We start from the raw sequence: 23,383 nt of genomic DNA on the forward strand, positions 1-23,383 counted from the left end.
ATAGAAGCCTTGCATCACGTGTCCCCTCCGATACACGAGGAGGCAGCCTGTCACATCTTTTCACTTGCCAGCGTGGACTCTCATTGGCGAGGTGTAATGTGTGTGAGGCTCACACTACCCCCACCATTTAGTGTCTCTGCTGTGCAGGCGCCCCCAACCGACCTGTAGGAGTCGCTGTCCACAACGTCCAGATTACCACCCATCGACTTCCACCGCTAACTCTGCCAATTGAGTTAGTATGACGACTGGCCCAAGCCGGAGGCAACGCAGACAGCCGGAGTAACTAGTTACTTTTATAATTTGTAACTGAGTAAGTAATTTAGTAACTTTTTGGAAGAAGTAACTAGTAACTGTAACTTGCCCAACACTGGTGATGATGATGATGGTGATGATAGTGATGGTGATGATGTTGATGGTGATGGTGGTGATAATGATGGTGATGGTGATGGTGATGATGGTGGTGGTTGAGGTTGTCACGGTTTGACGTATTGAACCCAACATGCAGATACAGAGACATGTCTTGTTCAAACTCAGTTTGGGTATATAAAAATAAATGTAGAATGGTCAGGTATTCAGGCAGGGGTCGATACACGGGGGAAGCACACGTACAGTCCAGGGCGCCTATAGCTTATTCCCAGCAGAAGAGTGCTGCCGAGTGCTTCCGCGTTTTCCCTGATTGGCTGCGACACGCCCCGCGGCAGCCGCAGAGCGGAGCGGCAGAGCTTGCGGCATTATGTAGCCGTAATCCCAGATGTTTTTCATTCGACGCTTAGCTCAACTGGCAGCGCTGCGGTCCGTTGGTGATAAGTTCGAATCCCTTCAATTTTTTTTTTTTTTTTATAAACTTGCATTCTTTCGCCGGTTAAGTTTAGGCATGTTAACTTTAAGCATTGTTTCGGAGTTGGTTATGGTTAAGGTTAGGCATTGTTTCGGAGTTGGTTAAGGTTAGAAGGGTTAAGTTTAGGCGCTGTTAAGGAGCTGGTTAAGGTTAGAGTTTGTCTTAGAGAATGGCAATATTCTTTCGGAGTTGGTTATGGTTAAGGTTAAGGTTAGGCATGGTTAAGGTTAAGGTTAAGGTTAGGCATTGTTTCGGAGTTGGTTAAGGTTAGAAGGGTTACGTTTAGGCGCTGTTAAGGAGCTGGTTAAGGTTAGAGTTTGTCTTAGAGAATGGCAATAGACAGCCTATTTCCGCGCTGCAGCGCGAGGCAATAGACAGCCTATTTCCGCGCTGCAGCTCTCTCGCGCTGCCGTGGTCACATGGGCGTCATGGCCAATCAGAGAAAACGCGGAAGCACGCGACGCACTCCTCCGCTGGGAATAAGCTACACGCGTCCAGGGCCCTCATTTATCAACGTGGCGTACGCACAGATATGTGCGTAACCCGTGCGTACGATCATTTCTAAGCAAAGTGTGGGATTTATCAATTTGAACTTGTGCTTGACTTTGTGCGTATATTTAAGCACAGGTCGGACCATGCGTAGCCGACGCCCTGTGGTAGAATATGGGGACTGCAGACGGACGGCATAGCTCTCATCAGTTGCATGCATTAGTTTCAAGGCGGAAATAAGCTTGACTGACGTGTTCTGTATGACCCCCGTAATTCATTATAGTTCATTGTGAAATAGCGATAGTAGTGTAATTATTGTCAAACCCTAAATAGCACGTGGAATAGGTCTTTCTCTCCGAATGAATGCAGCATATGGTTTATATATAGCGTTATCAGGTGCACTGACTGCGCTCGCAGGAACTGTTTACAGAGATAGCATCAGATATAGGGATGAATGAATGAATGAATGAGGGGCAGTCTAATGGCAGAGAGAACATAATATTAACTAGAGTCCACTACCCGAGACACCTCCTTCATTTGTACCACAATTTGGGACCCAAATTGGAGCTATAAGCTTTTCTGTGCTTATTTGAGAAGGGTCCAGCTGCAGAGCCGGAGAGACAGACAGACAGACAGATATAGACACTGTGTGTGTGTGTGACTACTAGTCTCCTAGTAGAGACCCCCCCCCCCTCAGGACCACCTCCTAGTAGAGACCCCCCCCCTCTGGACCACCTCCTAGTGGAGACCCCCCCCCCCCCCCCCCCCCTCTGGACCACCTCCTAGTAGAGACTGTACGACCGGCTGCGATGAGGAGGGGGAATTGCAACCACCGCAAGCAAAACTTAACCCTTTCACTGCAGTACAAGGCTGTAACCAGAAAAGTCAAGTCATTAATCCTCATCTTCGTCTTCTTCCTAGAGAAGTCTCTACTAGGAGGTGGTCCAGGGGGGGGGGGGGGGGGGGGAGTCTCTACTAGGAGGTGGTCCAGAGGAGGGGGGCTGAGTCTCTACTAGGAGACTAGTAGTCGCATGCACGCACACACACACGCACACACACACACACACACACTGGAACAGTGTCTGTCTGTCTGTCTCTCTGCTGTCTCTCTCAAAATAGTATAAGTGCTATCTTGGCCCTGAGAGCGTTGCTCTCCGGCTCTGCAGCTGGACCCTTCTCAAATCAGCACGAAAAAAGCTATACGCTTATAAAACGATTTAATATGCTAAACTTCGTTTTAAATTCTTTAATTCACATTTGTTTATTTCATAAAGATTTTCCCGACATAATGCTACCTGCCCCGACCAGATCCGTGACTCTGTTGCATACAGATGAATTATCTACTCAGAAAGCTTATAAAACGATTTAATATGCTAAACTTCGTTTTAAATGTTTTAATTCACATTTGTTTATTTCATAAAGATTTTCCCGACATAATGCTACCTGCCCCGACCAGATCCGTGACTCTGTTGCGATACAGATGAATTATCTACTCAGAATAGTATTATAAAGTGGCTATCTTTTATGCTGTAGATCACTGCTGGTATGTGCGTGCAGAACCTTTATTTCAGCGGGGACTGTACGTATTTATTTGACGTTACTGTACAATATATGTGTGTATTAAAAGACGGAGCTGTCTTTTATTGTAATATAATAATTATTAAAATTAAATGAAGAAAGGCATTCTTATTCCAGCATGCATTAATGACACCAACGGGCAACGGCAAAACAGTGGTTAATGGTCTTTATTAGTGTTTGCGGTGTCCAGGCAGCAATGGTCTTTTAGGAAGTTAATAGATATAATATCCGACATCACCGTGTACAACACGCTTCCCTCGGCTTAGTCCACTTTTCCACATTTCATGGGGGTGTTCCATTACCGTATATGGTTAATTAAGGGCGGTGCTATATGCAAATACTTAAAACCATGCACGAGCTCAAGCGTAGGATCAAAGTGATATTTATCAAGACAGGTGTGCGTAGGACCTGTGTACGCACGTGTGATAAATCCCGTTTTTTTTGTGCGTGCACACATTCTAAATTCTGTGCTTACGAACGGAAGTAGAATACTTTCTAAGAAAAATGTATAAATGAGGGCCCAGGGGCGTACACGGCCCAGGGGAGTCCGATAGGCAGGGGTCGATACACAGAACAGAGTAGTCAGCCAGACAGGGGTTGAAGCGGGTACAGGGTAGTTAACCAGGCAGGGATCAAAACAGGTGCAGGTCCTCATACGTTCCGGCCCTCATTTATCAATTTTTCTTAGAAAGTATTCTATTTTCATACGTAAGCACAGAATTTAGAATGTGTGCACGTACAGAAATATTGGGATTTATCAACCTGTGCGTACACAGGTCCTACGCTCCTCCGTGTTGATAAATACCTCTTTGTTCTACCGTCAATGTTTGTGCATGATTATCCATATATGGTCATGAAACACCCCCCATGGGATGTGAAATAATGGACTGACCCGAGCAGAACTCTGAGAAACTTCGCTGTAATATGAATGCCTTTATTAGTTGTGTTCGATTGGCTATAATATGATTTTTAGAGGCATCTATTTTGAATGAATGAAAACTTTATTTAACAGATTGCAGAATGGGTACAATACACACAATTGTTAAGGGGATGCAGACCAGAGAAAGACGTTTGTCTTGTTTACATCAGGGTCCCCCCTGTTGTTGTCGGTATTAGCCTAATACCGACAACAAAATAGATGCCTCTAAAAATCATATACTATTAGGTAGCCTATATGAATTACATATAATAGCAGCCATAGCCTACATTATGCAACAGTAACTTGCGCATATATAATAGCACAATGCACAGCCCTGCGAACCCTGCACAGTAAACTAACTTGATCATTCATCTAGCTGTTGTATCTTTACGCTTATGAAAACATTAAATAATATGTTTTCATTGCATTAATAGCCTTTATTACATGGCGTTTTCACATTCGCCGAAATGCTTGCTTGTGATTGCTCAATAGCGCGCGTCAGAGGTCAGTTATCAGACAATAATGACCGCTGTGGGACAATAATGACCGCTGTGCATTCAGCGGAGCCAGAACCAGTGTTACTGTTGCGAGTCGATGTCAAATGAATTAGGTATATTGTTAGTAAGTTAGCCATGTAATAAGCGGGATAATGTATAGCTATACTCGATCATTGTCGCAAAATAATTGACCTTCACTGACGTTTAAAACACCTCGCGGAGGCGGCTCTGTATTTTAAACTCTGTGTCGGTCAATTATTTTGCGACAATGACCTCGTAGCTATACATTATCCCTTACTCATATTCATATAATAGTTTACTCTATCAGCATACCAGCATGTAATACGTTCTGAGTGTGTATCTACCTCAACTCCTTATTATTTTGCGCATAGATTGCAGAAATACGGGAACGTTTTGATTTATATTAAAAGGCTTTGACATTGTAAAACTAAATACGTGGAATTCTGTAAGCATAATAGAAGTCATATCACCCACACGATATATGCTCTGTGTCGAGAGCATGTATGCTTTTCATTCATTTAAGACACATTATTGCAATGGTTTTGTAATACACATAGGCCTACACCCTTTGTTCTCATTGCAATGCGTTTTTTATTCTTTCTTATACAGTAGGAAGCGGGAAGAACACTATATCGTGGGTGTTCAGATGACTTGTATTCTGCTTACAGCTTCGAAATTCCACTTGTTTCATTTAACGTAAAGCCTTTTAAATATTATCAAAACGTTCCCGTGTTTCTGCGGTCTGTGCACAAAATAATAACGAGTTGACAGTCAGTGTACACCCCGTATATTCCGATAACGCTATATAAACCATGCTGCATTCATTCGGAGATAAAGACCTATTATTCCAAATGCTATTTATAGGGTTTTGACCATAATTACACTACTGTTGCTATTTTACAATGAACTATAATGAATTACGGTTCATACAGAACACGCCAGTGTTGAAACTAATGCACAGAAGCTTATTTCCTTGTTGTAATATTAGGCGTGTTCGAGATGAGATAGGCGGACGCAGATCTGCGCAGGTTTTACTACGGCCTCGCCAAACGCGTTGCATGACGGTTAGAATGTTGTCCGACATGCTCTGAAAATCTGACGAGACGAGGCGCGGAACTCTCGCGGGAGCGAGCCACGCACAGCCTTCAGAGCGAGGCGCCACAGTACCTCTCACCCGGCTGCTCCCGGCTGGGAAGCGACTTGCTATGGTCGCGCAAAGCACCTATTGGCTCAGAAAAGTTGTCAGTCACCAGCCACGTGACAGCCAGGGAGTTATGAGACGTTTGATTGATTGATTGATTGAAAACTTTATTATGTTATGCGTTATCATATCATCATGATAAACTTCAAGCTGTCAGACACACACACACACATACACACATGCGTCGTCTGTTTTGCCTCAATACTGTATATATAATTCTGTTTTGCCTCAATATACACAGTATACATATATATATTGATGCAAAACAGAATTATTCAGCAGTGTGTTGTGTGTGCGTGCGGCCAGGAGCGCGCAACAAGATGGTATACATTATGGTATATGAATAGTATATTCCACTATAGCAGTATGGTGTGCTGTACATTTGAATCTGATCTAATTTTGCACACGGCCATCGCATTATAATGAGCTGGACAGGTGTGTAATGTGTGTGTGGTGACGTGAAAGCGTATCTGCCATGCGAGACTAGGCGAGAGGCTCTCGTGAAATCGGAAGTGTCCGCCTTTTTAACTCCTCCCCCGGCTTCACTCGGCTACTCTCGTCTACTATCGAGGCGAACCGAAATCCATCTCGAACACGCCTAATATATTCTACCAACGGGCGCCAGCTACGCATGCTCTGGGCTGTGCGTAGACATACGCACAAAGTCAATTTCACGTTCAAATAGATAAATCCCACACTTTGCTTAGAAATGGTCGTACGCACGGGTTAAGCACATATCTGTGCGTACGCAACGTTGATGAATGAGGGCCCTGGAAAGGCAAATAGAGTTAGTCAGGCAGGCAGGGGTCAGAGCATGTCTTTGTTGGGAGCCAGTGAACAGGGTGAAGAGCCAGGTAGGATGGGAAATACGAAGTTACGATCTGGCAGACATCTGGGGCGGGGTTATATTACTGAAGTAATTGGCCCACAGACGTCAATCAGCTGCTCCGCTGACAGCATCACACCTGCATTCTGCACCTGAATTGACGAGAGAGAGAGAGAGAGAGAGAGAGAGAGAGAGAGAGAGAGAGAGAGAGAGAGAGAGAGAGAGAAGCCAGGTAGGTGGTGATGATGGTGTCAGTTGTTTACTCACGTGTTATCTGATTTTTGTCTATCATTAATCTGCATCTCTATACGTTGCATGATTTGTCAAATGTTTGCCCCACTTTTAATGCTGCTTGGTGTGTTCAGAGTGAATATGCAACTCAATTCTGAGGTTTCCTAAATGTGCTTTGCATTTCACATTGAATGAATGAATAGCTCTGGAATATTCTGGGATGGATGTACAGTAGTACTGGATGGATGTAGTACTGGATGGATGTAGTACTGGATGGAGGTAGTACTGGATGGAGGTAGTACTGGATGGATGTAGTACTGGATGGATGTAGTAACTTGTTGTATTGTGTCTCTCAGGAGCCGCACAGCATTTGAAAGGGCCAAGACAGACGTGTTCAGGATTAAAACCCACAACGTGGGACCCATAAAGAAGATCAGGTACGAGAGCTTGTTCTTTATAATGCCCTCATACTGAAGTATACAAACCACAGAATGGTACCTTTATTGCTCAGCTGAGGCAGAACCAGGATTCTCTTTTGAGACTGAGACCTTGACCTTGTGACCCATGACATGTCTGTTTGAAGTCAGGTACAGATCTGTTAGCAATACTAGTGTTCCAAAATAAATCAGAAACATCCCTTTAAAAATCGGAAGTGAATGAATGAATGAATGAAAACTTTATTTAACAGATTGCAGAATGGGTACAATACAGTACGGCTCAATACACACAATTGTTAAGGGGATGCAGACCATAGAAAGACGTTTGTCTTGTTTATCAGGGTCCCCCATTTTCAATTCATAGTGATCAAAATGGAATCTTAACGTTCGGGGGAATCCTTACACCCAGGGCCGACCCGTCCTACAAGGCCATACCAGTGGAGGTTTCTCTATGACAACATGTGAAACACAAATTCACTCATAATTCATAATTATTATTAATTTACATATATATTTTTTTTTAATTATTATTATTATTATTTTTTTATTAGAAATGTTTTCCTCTGGGGGCGGTTAGGTGGCCGAGCGGAGATTGCGTTCGTCACCAGCCCCGGAGCTGAGCTGGATTTGCCTGTTCGAATCCAGCTCACAGCTCCGGGGTTGTCACCAGCTTGGCTGGCCGTCTGCACTGATACAATTGGCTGTATCAGAGGGTGGGAGAAGCTGGCGGGGTGGGTCCGGGTCGTTGTAAACAGCGACTCCTACAGTTCGGTCGGGGCGCCTGCTAAGCGCGGATTGGACGTGAGGGGGATAGTGTGGTCCTCCCACACGCTACGCCCTCTCAATGAGAATCCGCGCTGCCAGGTGAAAAGAAGCGGTGATTGGCTGGACGTGTGTCGGAGGAAGCACGTGGTAGCCTCCACTCTCCCAGATGATCTGACTGTGGGGGGTAATTGCGCAGCGACCAGGAAGGGACTGGGAATTGGCATACGACTAACATTGGGATGGGAGAAAATCGGAGGAAAATGGAGGGGGAAAAAGACCAAAAAAAAATATATATATATATGTTTTCCTCTGTAAAAAAAATGCCAGTATACTATTTTATTCCATACTTATCTCTTGCCTAGCACAGTCTCTGGAGCGTAGCAGAAAGAACCATTTTGTATAAAATTATTCTGTACTTCTGTATGACAACTATTAAAGAAACTTGAAACTCATGTTTTTTACATGTACCAATGTACATTTACCCATGTACATGTTTTCAGGTGACACTGATATAACTGCAAATTGTCTATAGTAGATACAAAGATTTTGTAATACACTGTTTAGAACTATAGTGTTTGCAATATTATGTCTGTTTTACTTGTGTGTAGCACGTTAGAGTTGCAATTCCTGCATGACAGTTGCTATACCTTTTACCAAGTAGTCATTTGAGATCATAGATCCCTTTTTTCTGAGCTAGACCTGGCCCCAGAATGACAGCAACAACAAACACCTAAAAAATACACAAAAAGCAGACTGATACATAAAAAAGGCAAAGTGGGCCCTGGGGTTACATTTGAGGTACAGCAAACTATATTGAATGGGTTTTTCGGGGGTAAAAAGAGGATAGAAGGTAATGATTTGCAGGAGGTTGGTATGGGAGAGATGGTCAGGTCATAAATATAAAATATATGGCAGCCACGTTCGAAACCTCTATATTAGTGTATCTAACATTTAGCACTTTAATAGCAACTTATTCTTCGCCTGCGGGACATTTACTGAGGACCAGCACAACACACCTGTGGATATTATGATTTAACAAGTCTATCTGTCCAGGAGTATGACAACATTATTGCAGGTACTGTAAGCAGGCAGCCTAGCAGTTTCTAGCTTGGATGCTAATAACTACTAACGTTATCACGCTAGCTTGGATGCTAACTAAGGTAATTAAGCTGGTCATGGTTCATGGTGAGCTGTTTGTGTTATAACGAGACAGCAAATTAATGAATGAATGAAAACTTTATTTGGGTGAATAGCTTGGGTGACTGTCTGAATCGGAGTCCTGAAAATGGAACGTGTGTCACCAGGGCCGCCTCAGGGGGTGTGCGAGCAGTGCAGTCGCACAGGGCCTCGCGGGAAAGGGGGGCCTTCCTGCGAGGCCATTTTTCATCACAGACCTAAAATCTAGTTTTGCTTACATGCTTATATATTTCACATTATAAGTTTGTAAAATAGTGTTCCGGTTTCTGCGGCTCTGCTGCTCTGCTGCTCTGCAGATAGACACGTTTGTAGAATAGTGTTCCGGTTTCTGCGGCTCTGCTGCTCTGCAGATAGACACGTTTGTACCGTACAGGATCTATTCAGCATGGAGCAGAAGAAATAACACCGTGTGCCATAAGCTTGTTATCAATACCAAGTATGATGGTTATGCCAACTTTGCCAAGACGAAGAGGATGTTCGGCAGATGGACTGAAGATGAAAGTTGTTGCATGTTAGAACCTTCAGTCAGGCTATAGCTATGTCGGCTAGTACTAGTAGCAATTAGCTAAAGGCAGGGACGCGTAATTAGCGTTAGCTAATGCTAGCTAGCGTTAGCTAACGCTAGTTACGTGTCCCTGCCTTTAGCTAATTGCTAAGTTATCGAGTGCTAACGTGTGGCAGATAAACTAGGACTCCCAAGGGACTGGTACTTTTCATCTCCACGGAAAATGCGTCGATGTCGTCTCCTTCCAACTTTGCCATTGATACTGCGTTATGGTGAGTTTTTCATGCAACCTATTCTATTCCCGCCGTTGATCTCTCTCTCTCTCTCTCTAAAACACAGTGCTTCCCAATCCTCTCCTCGAAGCACCCCAGCCGTTCGATGTATTTGTTAAATTCCACCACCAGCACACCTGATTCAACTTAACAAGCCCTTTATTAGTTGAATCAGGTGTGCTGGTGGTGGAATTTAACAAATACATGGAACGGCTAGGTTGTCTCGAGGAGAGGTTTGGGAACCACTGCTCTAACACACACATACATGCTCTCTGTCTAACACACACACACACAGACATGCTCTATATCTCTCTCTAACACACAAACACACATGCTCTCTCTCTATCTTTCCCTCTCTTTCTAACACACACACACACATACATGCTCTCTCTCTAATACACACACACAAACAGACATGCTCTCTCTCTATCTCTCTCTTTCTAACACACACACACAGACATGCTCTATCTATCTCTCTTCAATTCAAATGGGCTTTATTTCACATTCTTGTATTTCTCCCAGTAGGTATGGGAGTTTTGAGTTATTGTCCATGTTTTCAAAGTCTCTTTGGGTGTTTGCAATTTGTGGGAAGTATATGTCTTGGTATAGTGGGCAGGTTGTTAAGAAGTGGAGCTTGGTTTCCACCTCATCTTGTGTGCAGTGGGTGCATAGTCTGTCTTCGCTTGGGAGCCAGGTCTGCCTATGGCGGCCTTTCTCGATGGCTAGGCTGTGCTCGCTGAGTCTGTACCTAGTCAAGGATCTTCTTAGTATTGAGTCAGTCACAGTGCTCAGGTATTCTGCCACTGTGTACTCTCCGTTTAGGGCCAAATAGCATTTCAATTTGCTCTGGTTTTGGGTTGTTTATTTCCAATGTCTGTGTCTCTCTCTCTCTCTCTCTCTCTCTCTCTCTCTCTCTCTGTATATTGACTGTAGAACGGGAGCTCTCTCTCGCTCTTCTCTCTTGCTATATGTTGACTGTATCATGCCCAGCCTCAGGCAGCGCTTTTAGGGGGGGGGCTCACGTTTAAATCTCGCACAGGGCCTCGCATCAACGGAACAATGTTTAGTGGATTTCGACAGCATCCTCACGCAAATGAAGGATCGATTAGATCACAAAAAAGACTGCCGTTTGTTGCATTGCTGGATTTGCAACTGCAGAGGAGGTCATTGAACGTTTCATCAGAAAAGAGCGAAGGATGGATTTCATTTACAAGGAGCGACAGGGACACTATTTCCTCCTAAGAAGTAACGTCGTCAATGGTGAGTGAATTTTTTTTTCTGTGGGTAACAAGCGATTTATTTTGGTCCGCCGTGGCCCCCTCCCTCCTCCAACTCCCTCCTCCTCCTCTCTCTCCTCCCTCTCTCTTCTCTCCTCCCCTCCTCCTCCTCCTCTCCTCTCCTCTCCTCTCCTCTCCTCTCCTCTCCTCTCCTCTCCTCTCCTCTCCTCTCCTCTCCTCTCCTCTCCTCTCCTCTCCTCTCCTCTCCTCTCCTCTCCTCTCCTCTTCTCTCCTCTCCCCTCCTCCTTCTCCTCCTCTCCTTAATCAGAGTTTCCAACGCTATAGGTCTATATGACAGGCGTTGTACTCTTAAACAGTAATGTATATTTGTAGATCTGGTATGTCATAAATGTCTGGATGTAGCAGTACTGTCTATATCTCTGTATGTCATATATAGATATAGCAGTACTGTCTATCTGTATGTCATGTTATGATGAATTGAAAATGGGGGACCCTGATGTAAACAAGACGAAAGTCTTTCTCTGGTCTGCATCCCCTTAACAATTGTGTGTATTGAGCCGTACTGTATTGTACCCATTCTGCAATCTGTTAAATAAAGTTCTCATTCATTCATTATTCATTCATTCATTCATTCATTCATTCATTCATTCATTCATTCATTCATTCATTCATTCATTCATTCATTCATTCATTCATTGTCCTTGTGTTACATAAAACCCATCTGTGGCCTCGTGCAGAGGAAGGTGGTAAATACATGTTAAGATATTCCAATGTACAGTTTTGCATACCATTGACTCAGAATGTTTTATTGAAATCGTCACAGCAGTATAGTTTGTTTATACTTCAGAAGTATGATATTTAAACATGGTCCCCAAAATGAATGGAAGCGAATGAGGAGCCTGACACCTGGGAGGAATGGGGGTGTTACAGCGTTGGGGATGTTTAAGAAATATAATTTAATATATAATATAATATAATAATTTGTGCTTCACCTAAAAATTTGGTCAGCAGCCTCCACTGGGCCATACATATATATATATATTATAATAATTGTTTTTCAATATACGCAACGTCCGAGAGAAACACTAACTGGTGAAATGAGGTGTCTGCAACGATGATTGAATGTAGTTTTGATTAATCAATTTCACCAGTTATAGTGTTTCTCTCGGATTAAAATGTTTTACTATGAAGGTGGGGGGGGGGGGGGCATTTTCATGTTCTCGCCTAGGGCCCAACAGACCCACGGGCCGGCCCTGCCCTGCTTTACACCCCTCTTCCGCCCTTACCGTCCCATCTTCCTCCAGGATCGAGCACGACAACACGGGACTGAATGCCAGCTGGCACCTGGACCGGGTGATCGTCACCGACGTGATCAGACCCCACCTCAGGTTCTACTTCGCCTGCAGCAATTGGCTGAGCAAGACGGAGGGGGAGGGCCTGTACGTGAGGGACCTGCTGGGCACCATCGACCCCAACGACATGCTCAAATGTAAGAGGGACACCATAGGGAGGTGTAGTGGTTACGTTATTGCTGTTTCCGGTCGGTCCACCATCTTGAAAACGCAATGCAATTCCCCCATTGACCATTTCTAAATGGTCTCGTTTAAAACAAAAAGCATTAACATTTGCATGGTGTACCTTTCTGTGCATATTCATCCACAATCTATAGCTCAACATGAAAATATTTATTAATTGTAAAAAACAATCGCAGAATTTTATTTTATTTATTTATTTATTATAATCCATTTTCCCAATGATGAATCCCTATACGGGTGGACCTCGTGGGCGGTCCAAAGCGACGTGACTCCACCTCCCTATTGACCAGCCAGGGTGGAGGACGACTAACTACTATGCGTTTCATTTCACACGTGAACAGGGCTTCGCATGGTATACCGATTCTGAGTATGAAACATTTAACATCACCTGGTGTCAGTCAGCACAGGTAACAGTCAGCACAGGTAAGAGTCAGCACAGGTGTCAGTCAGCACAGGTAAGAGTCAGCACAGGTGTCAGTCAGCACAGGTGTCAGTCAGCACAGGTGTCAGTCAGCACAGGTAACAGTCAGCACAGGTAAGAGTCAGCACAGGTAAGAGTCAGCACAGGTAACAGTCAGCACAGGTAAGAGTCAGCACAGGTGTCAGTCAGCACAGGTAAGAGTCAGCACAGGTAAGAGTCAGCACAGGTAAGAGTCAGCACAGGTAAGAGTCAGCACAGGTGTCAGTCAGCACAGGTGTCAGTCAGCACAGGTAACAGTCAGCACAGGTAAGAGTCAGCACAGGTAAGAGTCAGCACAGGTAAGAGTCAGCACAGGTGTCAGTCAGCACAGGTGTCAGTCAGCACAGGTAACAGTCAGCACAGGTGTCAGTCAGCACAGGTAACAGTCAGCACAGGTAACAGTCAGCACAGGTGTCAGTCAGCACAGGTGTCAGTCAGCACAGGTGTCAGTCAGCACAGGTGTCAGTCAGCACAGGTGTCAGTCAGCACAGGTGTCAGTCAGCACAGGTGTCAGTCAGCACATGTGTCAGTCAGCACAGGTGTCAGTCAGCACATGTGTCAGTCAGCACAGGTGTCAGTCAGCACAGGTAACAGTCAGCACAGGTGTCAGTCAGCACAGGTAACAGTCAGCACAGGTAACAGTCAGCACAGGTGTCAGTCAGCACAGGTGTCAGTCAGCACAGGTGTCAGTCAGCACAGGTAACACGACAGCACAGGTGTCAGTCAGCACAGGTAACAGTCAGCACAGGTGTCAGTCAGCACAGGTGTCAGTCAGCACAGGTGTCAGTCAGCATAAGTAACAGTCAGCACAGGTAACAGTCAGCACAGGTGACAGTAAACTAGGCCAGATAAGGATGAAACTTTACATTTAGGGCTGTTAAGCTCTTAACAGGCTGGCAGAAAATTGGCCATTTTCTTTTTCTTTACTTGAACTTGAGGACTGCATACTTTTTTTTGTAAAGCATAGCTTTATACTTTATACTTATAGCACATGCATGAGCCTGGTCTCTTTTGAAATATAACATACTGAAGTTACTAATGCAAAAAGGTAAATCACTTTTAGTGCTAATGAAAGAGAGTAACAGAGGTCTGAACTTGAGTTGAACTTGAACTTGGTGTACTCACATTTTTCTGTAGTGGTTGCAATATCAAAAAATTTAAATAGGTATAAGCTGAAAAACACAGCGGATCCATAGCCTGAAGTCTTATAGTACAGGTCCACATTTTATAAAAATCCCTTCAGAAATGATTTTTATTTCATGATTAGACAGACAGATGTGGATATATATATATGGGTGATTATTTGATTTTGGGCATTTTCATGTCCCTGGGATATATTTGAAAGAAAAAAAAAATCCAGATTCTTTATGCTATCATTGATTAGTATAATTAATTACTTACCTAGACTTAATTATTCAATTTAAAACATACATTTTTTATCTTATTTTTTGTTGTTTAATGTTGGAATTTGACCATTTTCACCTTGTCCCAATCCAGAGTTTAACGTTTGGTCTTGTATTTCTCTAGAAAAAACTATTAAAAAACAATACTTTTAGGTATATATTACTATAACTACATTTGAATCAATGATTCTCTGCCAAATATTTAACTTAAGTACAATATGTGAAAAAAAAAATATCAAAATAGGTTTGTCCCTTAATATCTGTGTCATTACCATCACGTTGAACTATTTGCAATACAATGAAGTGTTGGCTACGCCCCTTGCTTTGGTACCCATTACAACCTGTAGTGACAGTGGAGCTGTCAGAGTGGAAGACTGACATTTTGATCACCAGGAATGTAAGATATTTTCACATTTACTTACTCATACTACAGAATATGTTTATTGTGTGTCATTACCAAACACACTATAATTTGATAATGCTTTTGAATCTTAGTCAAACTTCTTCATATTTGTAGGTACATTGAGTACATTGCTAGCTAGCTAAGAATTGAATATAGGGGAGCTCCAGTAGCTCACCATGTACCTCGACGCGAAAGCGTCGGGGAATACCGTGCTGCGTCACGGATCTGGTTGACTCAGAGTTCGATTCCCGGACCCGCCGTCATTTGCCGAATGTCTACCCCTGTTCTCCCTCCCGTTTCACCCTGCATCTGTCGGTCATGCTTGACCAGAAAAAGCGATAAACGCTAAAAAATGAAGTTAAAAAAAAATAAAAAATTAATATAAGCAAGTTTGATGTTATGCTAGCTGTTAGCTTAAAAGTAAGAAAATGTCATTACCATCTCGGTCATTACCGCCACACAATGAAGTGTGGTGGTAATGACAACGTGTGGTGGTAATGACAAAGATATCCGTTTATAGCTCTTTTTTTTTGATAACATTACTTGTATGTATATGTATATGTAAATATATGTTGTGTCTCATTTATAACTGATATTTATTGTTATTTATTTATTTATTTATTGGTTTTTGTATTTGTTTGTGCTAGTGTCTTCACCATGGCACCTAAATCAACAGGCCAAAGGTCAAAATCATACAGAGACAGACTTAAAGATGATCCAGAACAATATCAAAGATACTTTCAAAAAGAAAAAGAGCGGTATAAAAAGAGAAAAGTGAGGGGTAAGCTGCAATGCATATCTCAGCTGCCCAAATGCACACAAAGATATAAAAGGCATCAATGATGAATCAAAGAAACAAAAGAACAAACGATAAGCAAATATGAAATATGGATGACTACCTAACAGTGAATAGGCCACCAGTGTCACCAACACAACAACCTGAGCAACACAATGCTGTCCCTGTCCCTATTGCCAGATGTGAAAGTCCCAATCAGCCTACACCACAAGAAACCCCACAACAAAGAGGACGAAAAAAGGTGAACAGAAACAGAAGTAAAGTCTACAGAGATCTGTGTGAAGCCAACCTGATGTTGGAGAGAGCAAAACGAAATATGGAGAAATATAAAAAACGATATGAAAGACTGTCAAATAAGCTCAAACCACAAGAATCGCCACGATCAAAATCAAAACAACAAATGAAGTCAAAGAAATGTGATCTCAGGAAGACACTATATTGTTCCACAATACTCTAGTGTCAGAGCTGCGAGACACCAACACTAAAGAGAAGCAAGTAATTTCAAAGATTCTAAGGGGGGGAATTCTGAAAAAGTACAAGTTGGTGTATCTGGCTCAAAAGGAACTTGGATTCTCTGCAAAGATGATGCGGAAATACAGAAGAGGAACTGGACTTCAGAAGAAACATGCAAATGCATTGCCTCTCTCTACCAGGACAAAAGTCAAAGAGTTTCTGGAACGTGATGATAACTCACGGGCAACAACAGGGAAGAGAGACACATTGACGCAGAAGAAAGTGAAAATGCAAAAGCGCTTTCTGAATGAAACGTACAGTCTTTGGCGGAAATTCAAGAATGAACATCCACAGCTCAAGATTTCCTATAGTAAGTTATGGAAAACCTGCCCATTTTGGATAGTGAGGCCAACCGTCCGTGATAGGGACACATGCTTGTGTAAAACACATGCAAACACTCAACTGATGGCTGACAAACTGCTCCATCACAAAGTGCTAAAGACTAGCAACATTAAGGGCTAGATCCACAAAGAATGGATTGCACAGTGCTAGTTGCACCCTACTTACAATTCATTATAAATAGAAAATGGGGGACCTGGTGTAAACAAGATGAAAGTCTTTCTCTGGTCTGCATCCCCTTAACAATTGTGTGTATTGAGCCGTACTGTATTGTACCCATTCTGCAATATGTTAATAACATTTTCAATCAGTTAAGACTGAGGAGATGGTGTTTGACCCCAGAGGTGTTGGGGACCACAGGCCTGTGGTCATCGACACACAGTCCATCTCGCCGGTCTCTTCATATAAATATCTTGTGATTTTTGTCGATAACACACTAACCTGGAACACCCATGTAGATAGCCTGTGTAGCAGACTACAACAACGACTGCACTTTCTACGTCGCCTTAGAGTTCATGGTGTAGATAAAAAAAATGTGTTACTTTTCTACCAATCTGTATTAGAGAGTCTCATCAGATACGGTATTACAGCTTGGTTTGGTAACCTGTCTGTACAATTAAAGTCCAAACTGGTCCGTCTGATGCAGACTGCATGGAAGATCATAGGGGTGAAAGGTCACCCATCCCTGCAGTCTATTTCTTAACAGGCTACTCTAAGGCAAGCCAATAGAATAGTCTCGGACCCCTCCCATGTCTTACATGCCGAGTATGAGCTACTGCCCTATGGGAGAAGGTTTAGAGTTCCACGCTCTAGACTAAATAGGTTTAAAAACTCCTTTATTCCGATCTCAGTGAAACTTTTAAATAGTGCCAGATAAAGGGCAACTATCGAATAACTGATATTTGGTTGTTATATTATCGATATTCGATAACCGATATTTGGGTTTTTTGGGTATACTATTATATTATACTAGTATATTTGTGTATACTATTCTAATGTGGTGTTGCCAGACATCCTGCTGTGCAGGTACTTTACTAGACATGTTGTGTAGGCTATTATTGTTAGGCCGATTTATTGTGTTCTTATTTTGTTATATAGGATGGCCTAAAGATGTGTTTCCTGTTTATGTTCATTAAGATGCATTAAGTTATGTATTTGTCAACTTGTCAATGCAATTAAACTTTCAAATGTAGTTCTGCCTTCTTGTCTATTCTCAGTCCTTGCCCCACAATGTTGGAATGAACTACCCACCCCAGTTAGGACAGCCGAAACCCATCCAATCTTTCGCCGTCGACTAAAGACGCACTTCTTCAATCATTATCTGAAATCTAAATCTTGTCTTCTTTTTAAGATTTTCCCATTCAAAGTTTTAAAACACATGGTGACAACCAACCCCATAGTGTGTGACAACCATCCCCATGATGGGGTTGGTTGTCACAATGTGTCAGAGTGTCTTTGATAGGTGATTAACTCTTTGTTACAATACTTTGGAAAATGAGAGGGATACACATTTCAACGTTTCAACTGATTACTAAAAGACATATGATGCTCAATGCCTCTGTCTGGAAACAAGTATGCTCCCTCATGGAGAAGAAGATGTAGGCATGTTAAAAGAACAAACCTCTTACTGTTAAAGTATGTTGTTTGAAACCATAAAGGTTGTCAGTGTTTTTTTTAGATGGTTTCTTAGATGTTCCTATCCTGTTGTAACAGTTGTTGATAATACCTATGATTCTGATGTTGTGTTACTGTATCCATGAATGAATTCAATAAATCTATCTAAATGTCATTCCCATCACATTTCGTCATTACCACAACAGTACGTCATTACCAACACATGACATATTTCTTAACAAATTTGTAACAAATAGTTTAAATCACATGTTTTCCTATATTACAAGCCCTCCCTTAACATTTTATGTATGAAAAACAAGAGTCATGAACCTGTTGTTGTAGTAATTGTATCTTTCTTGACAGGATCTAGCAATATATTTAAAATGCTGCATATCTAAAGATCTAAAGCATGTTTAAATTCAAGTAAAATATTTCAAACCACTAACTAATACATCAGAAGTAAGGTATAATGTTACATAAATGCCTTAAAAGCACAAATGTTTTACTTTTTTTTTTACATTTTAAAGAGTTATTTGGTAACGTGATGGTACTGACAATGTTCTCTGACATTCTAGGAAAAGTGATGTTTACAACAATGTTCATATTATGATTCCTGACAAAATGACTATAAAGCTTAATTGATAATTTAAGGTTTTATGCAATTTTATTTTTGATAAATAGATTTTCCCAAAAGTGCCCAAAATCAAATAAACACCCATATATGGTAATAATAAATAATAATAATAACTTTGTTTTATATAGCGTCTTTCATAAAACCCAAGGTTGCTTTACATAGGGGGAAAAGAAAAGAAAAACAACAAACATGGTGGGGACAGACACAACATTCAAAGTGGGAAATTAGGGGTTAAAGGCCAAGTTGAAGAGGTGGGTTTTGAGAATTTTTTTTGAAAGAGTCCAGAGTTGGGGGCGTTGCGGAGTTCTGCAGGGAGGGAGTTCCGGAGGGTGGGAGCTGCCACGCTGAAAGCTCTGTCCCCAATGGTCCGCAGTCTGGTTCGGGGAATGGAGAGCTGACCAGTGCCTGAGGATCACAGGGACCATGACTGAGTGAGGGGGTGGAGGAGGTCAGTGAGGTACTGAGGTGCCAGAGCATGAAGGGATTTGTAAGTGAGCAGGAGGGTTTTGTAGGTGATGCAGGATTTGATGGGGAGCCAGTGGAGGTGGATGAGGGTGGGGGTGATGTGCTGCCAGGGTTTGGTGCGGGTGAGAACCCTGGCAGCTGAGTTTTGAACATACTGGAGCCTGTCCAGGGTTTTGCTTGGAACCCCGGACAGGACCCTGTTGCAGTAGTCCGGGCGGGAGGTGACGAAGGCATGGATGAGGGTCTCAGCTGTGGAGTCGGAAAGTATACAATATATACAGCCTTATTATAATATAATATAATATATAATTATAATGTTATGTCTCTTTTCAAGTCTGCTATGGCTATTTCTTCAATCTCCTCTGCTCCTTTTTAAGATGATATCTTATTAGATGTCCTATAACTGTAAGAAATCCCAGACACGCGTAGCAGTTGAGGCGCGAGAAAGTGACAACAATATCAATACAATTTAGACATGTTGTTTATCCCGCTCATCTCTGCAGATAATAAGTATATTGTGAGTGTCTTCACCGCAGACGTCAAAGGCAGCGGGACGGACGCAGACGTGTTCGTCAACGTCTTCGGGGAGTTTGGGGACACAGGTACTGTAGGTGTTTTCTCAATGTCTTCGGGGAGTTTGGGGACACAGGTACTGTAGGTGTTTTCTCAATGTCTTCTGGGAGTTTGGGGACACAGGTACTGTAGGTGTTTTCTCAATGTCTTCGGGGAGTTTGGGGACACAGGTACTGTAGGTGTTTTCTCAATGTCTTCGGGGAGTTTGGGGACACAGGTACTGTAGGTGTTTTCTCAATGTCTTCGGGGAGTTTGGGGACACAGGTACTGTAGGTGTTTTCTCAATGTCTTCGGGGAGTTTGGGGACACAGGTACTGTAGGTGTTTTCTCAATGTCTTCGGGGAGTTTGGGGACACAGGTACTGTAGGTGTTTTCTCAATGTCTTCGGGGAGTTTGGGGACACAGGTACTGTAGGTGTTTTCTCAATGTCTTCGGGGAGTTTGGGGACACAGGTACTGTAGGTGTTTCCTTGGTTTTCTGAAGGAGGAACCAACTGTTCTAACAATAAGTTCCATCAAGCTGCCGTGACGTCTACCAGCAACGCAGACGCTGTAACCGGAAAAGGAAACTACAAAAGAATAAAGGGTCATCACATCAGAATACCAAAGAAACTATAAAAGAAGGAAGGGTCATCACGTCAGAATACCAAAGAAACTATAAAAGAAGGAAGGGTCATCACGTCAGAATACCAAAGAAACTATAAAAGAAGGAAGGGTCATCACGTCAGAATACCAGAGTTCTATGCTCTGCTTGGTGCCAGTTCTATTGAAGCCTGTATTAAAATGCCAGATATACCAGCTATCTGATGGTATATTTGATTTAGATCAACCAATATATCAAACATTAGCTATATTTAACAATGCAACACATTGCCTATCTAAGGTAACAACCTGTTTAAAGCTCAAACAATGAGATGGATGATCCCATTCAACTCAATGTCGGCCATTCACACGCTACACGGTGACATGATGACCCTTCTCTTATAGTTTCCTTGGCTGTAACATGGATGCCTGCCCTCCATTACCATCCCGTCGTTGGCAACACTAATGCCAGAACCGAACTGGCAAAACGTTAGCACAGCTAGCTAGCTAACATTAGCTAGCTTGTTAACATTAGCTAGCTAGTTAACATGTGGAACGCCCTACCCACAACCGTGAAGGAATGTAAATCCCTCCTTCAAAACCGCTCTCAAAGAGCACCTACGGGTGGCTGCAATTAGAAATTGGCCCCTGTAAATGACCAAATCCCCCCCCCCCCCCCCCACATCAATGTACAGTTTCTTCCCCTTTGGATGTATATATATTTTATTATCTCTTTTTACTACACAGTTCTATATATCTGTATGTCTTGTATGTCATAAATGTCCTGGTGAATTGAAAATGGGGGACCCTGATGTAAACAAGACGAAAGTCTTTTTCTGGTCTGCATCCTCTTTTGTATTGAGCCTAACTGTATTGTACCCATTCTGCAATCTGTTAATAAAGTTTTCATTCAATTCAATCAATCAATCAAGCTAGCTAGCTAGCTAACATTAGCTCATATTAGCTAACATTAGCTAGTAAGATAGCAATATCTCGGCAATGTGGCTGTCCTTACATCATAATTTTATTCACTGGCGGCTTTTAGCCGCTTGATGTGCGGTTTACATGTTTCCTCCCTTGAAAGGCTCTAATATGTCTGTGCTCAAACTATTGAGACTCTAGGTGCTGCCAAGTCTGGAATTATTTCCCCCACTTTATCCAATCAGGAGAGAGAACCCTAGATATGTTTACTTACGATACTGTACTATTACTTTTTCAAGAAATCTTGCCATAACCAGATTTGCTTAAACAGCATTTCTTTCAGTGTATAGTTATCGACAGGTTATGTATAAGTTATACGAGTACTGGCTAAGCGTCCTGCTCTTAAGCCTATCGAGATATACCTCATCTCATGTACCTACTGTACACATCAACGAAAACAAAAATACGCCCATCACCTGCCGGGCCCCGCCCCTATAGAGGAGATACTCTGCATGGTCACCAAACACTCTTCCTCGCAAAAAACCTGTTTCCAGGAAAAGATTTCCCAAGGGAACTCAGGGCCGCTTAAGAGCGGGACGCTTAGCCAGTACTCATATAACTAGGTTATATACATAACCTGTCGTTATATTATCGTACTTGGCCATTGCTTCCCGCTCTTAAGCCTATCGAGATATGGGGTAGAGCGGACGCGAGGCCCGACAGATGTACCCCCTGAGGACCCGTAAGCCCACATCAAGGGGTTGGGGAGTCCCGTCACCCCATCCTTCCTAATGAAGGGGGGGCGCAGTCAACTCCACCCGAGTGCGAGCAAGAGGGAACTAGAACCCCTTGAACACACAGCACAGGCGGAACCACGTGTGACCCAACACACTGTGGCCCATACCCACACACTCCTGCTACCCTACCAAAGGACGGGAAGCAGGAAAGGCCACAGACCCCAGAACCGCCTGGGAGACAGAACCCCCGGTCATGTCCATGAGGTAAAACCTTACAAAGGGGCCCGGGGAGGACCATGAAGCTGCAGCACAGATGTCCTCCACCGAGGCCCCACCCAGCAGAGCGGCAGAGGCAGCCACCCCATGAGTGGAGTGCGACCTGACGCCCCAGGGGGATCCAGCCTGGCCAACGTGTAGCAGAGGGCAATGCCCTCACACAACCAATGGGACAGGCGCTGTTTTGATAGTGCCTTACCGGCACGAGAACCACCGTGACAGGCAAAAAGCTGTTCGGTAACCCTGAGGTCCTGAGTACGGCTGAGGTAAATTCCCAAGCACGGACCGGACATGACAGGTGAAGGCCCGCATCTAACTCACTAGTGTGAGGAGGCGGATGAAACGCCTGAACCACAATATCCCTGGAGCGGAAGAACTCCGGATATTTTTAGGCACGAAGGCAGGATTAGGCAGCAGAGTGGCACAGCAATCGAAACGAAAGACAGGCACTCTGGTCGTACCGAGAGAGCACAAAGCACACCCACGCGTTCAGCGGAGGTGACGGCCAGCAAGAACGCGGTCTTGAACGACAGCTGTTCCAACGGCGCTTGCTCAAGAGGCTTAAACGGGGCCAAGGACAACCGACCGAGGACCAATTGAAGATCCCAACTCGGAGCCAAAAAGCGTTTTACCGGCTTAACGCGTCGGGCGCCAAGCAGGAAACGCTTCACAAGAGGGTGGCTGAACAAAACATCACCCTCAAATCCCTCATGATAAGAGGATATAGCTGCTGCATATACCCTCACCGTCGAAGCCGACAGTCTATCAAGGAGAGACTAGAGGTAACAAGGACAGTATCCAGGGGGAAGGACACCGGTCCCTGCCCCCCGCCTTACACCACTCTTGGAACATACGCCATCTGCCCGCGTAAGCGCGACAGTGGCGTACCCGTCCCAACAACTGACCTAACAGATGTATGGGGAAAGAATCCCAGGCGGCACGGCATCGGTCCCAGACCTGCCTGGCTATGTACGGACGTAATCCCCACCCGTCAGGATGAGGACCGCCCCGCGACAGTACACCTGTACCCACATTCACCCTGCCGGGGATGTGGGGAGCCGTCAGGCCGTGCAGATGGAGGACGCCCATAGCCAGCCGCCCGCCACCTGGTGCAGACGG

The 23,383-nt window shown here is 43.6% G+C and overlaps 1 protein-coding gene across 1 annotated transcript in view; it reads left to right on the forward strand.

Annotated features, from left to right (window-relative positions):
• The window catches only part of loxhd1b (lipoxygenase homology PLAT domains 1b), a gene marked incomplete at both ends in the record, with an annotated part of 219,653 nt that overhangs the window by 8,602 nt on the left and 187,668 nt on the right, over positions 1 to 23,383 (forward strand). Inside the window, 3 exons of the mRNA XM_084322732.1 lie at positions 6,957 to 7,037; positions 12,319 to 12,503; positions 19,680 to 19,778. Of these exons, the coding sequence (XP_084178858.1) occupies positions 6,957 to 7,037; positions 12,319 to 12,503; positions 19,680 to 19,778 (365 nt within the window). The remainder of the gene's footprint in view (positions 1 to 6,956; positions 7,038 to 12,318; positions 12,504 to 19,679; positions 19,779 to 23,383) is intronic.

This window comes from Notolepis coatsorum (genome assembly GCF_963971535.1).
Source record: "Notolepis coatsorum genome assembly, chromosome: 10".
Taxonomy (NCBI): Eukaryota; Metazoa; Chordata; class Actinopteri; order Aulopiformes; family Paralepididae; genus Notolepis; species Notolepis coatsorum.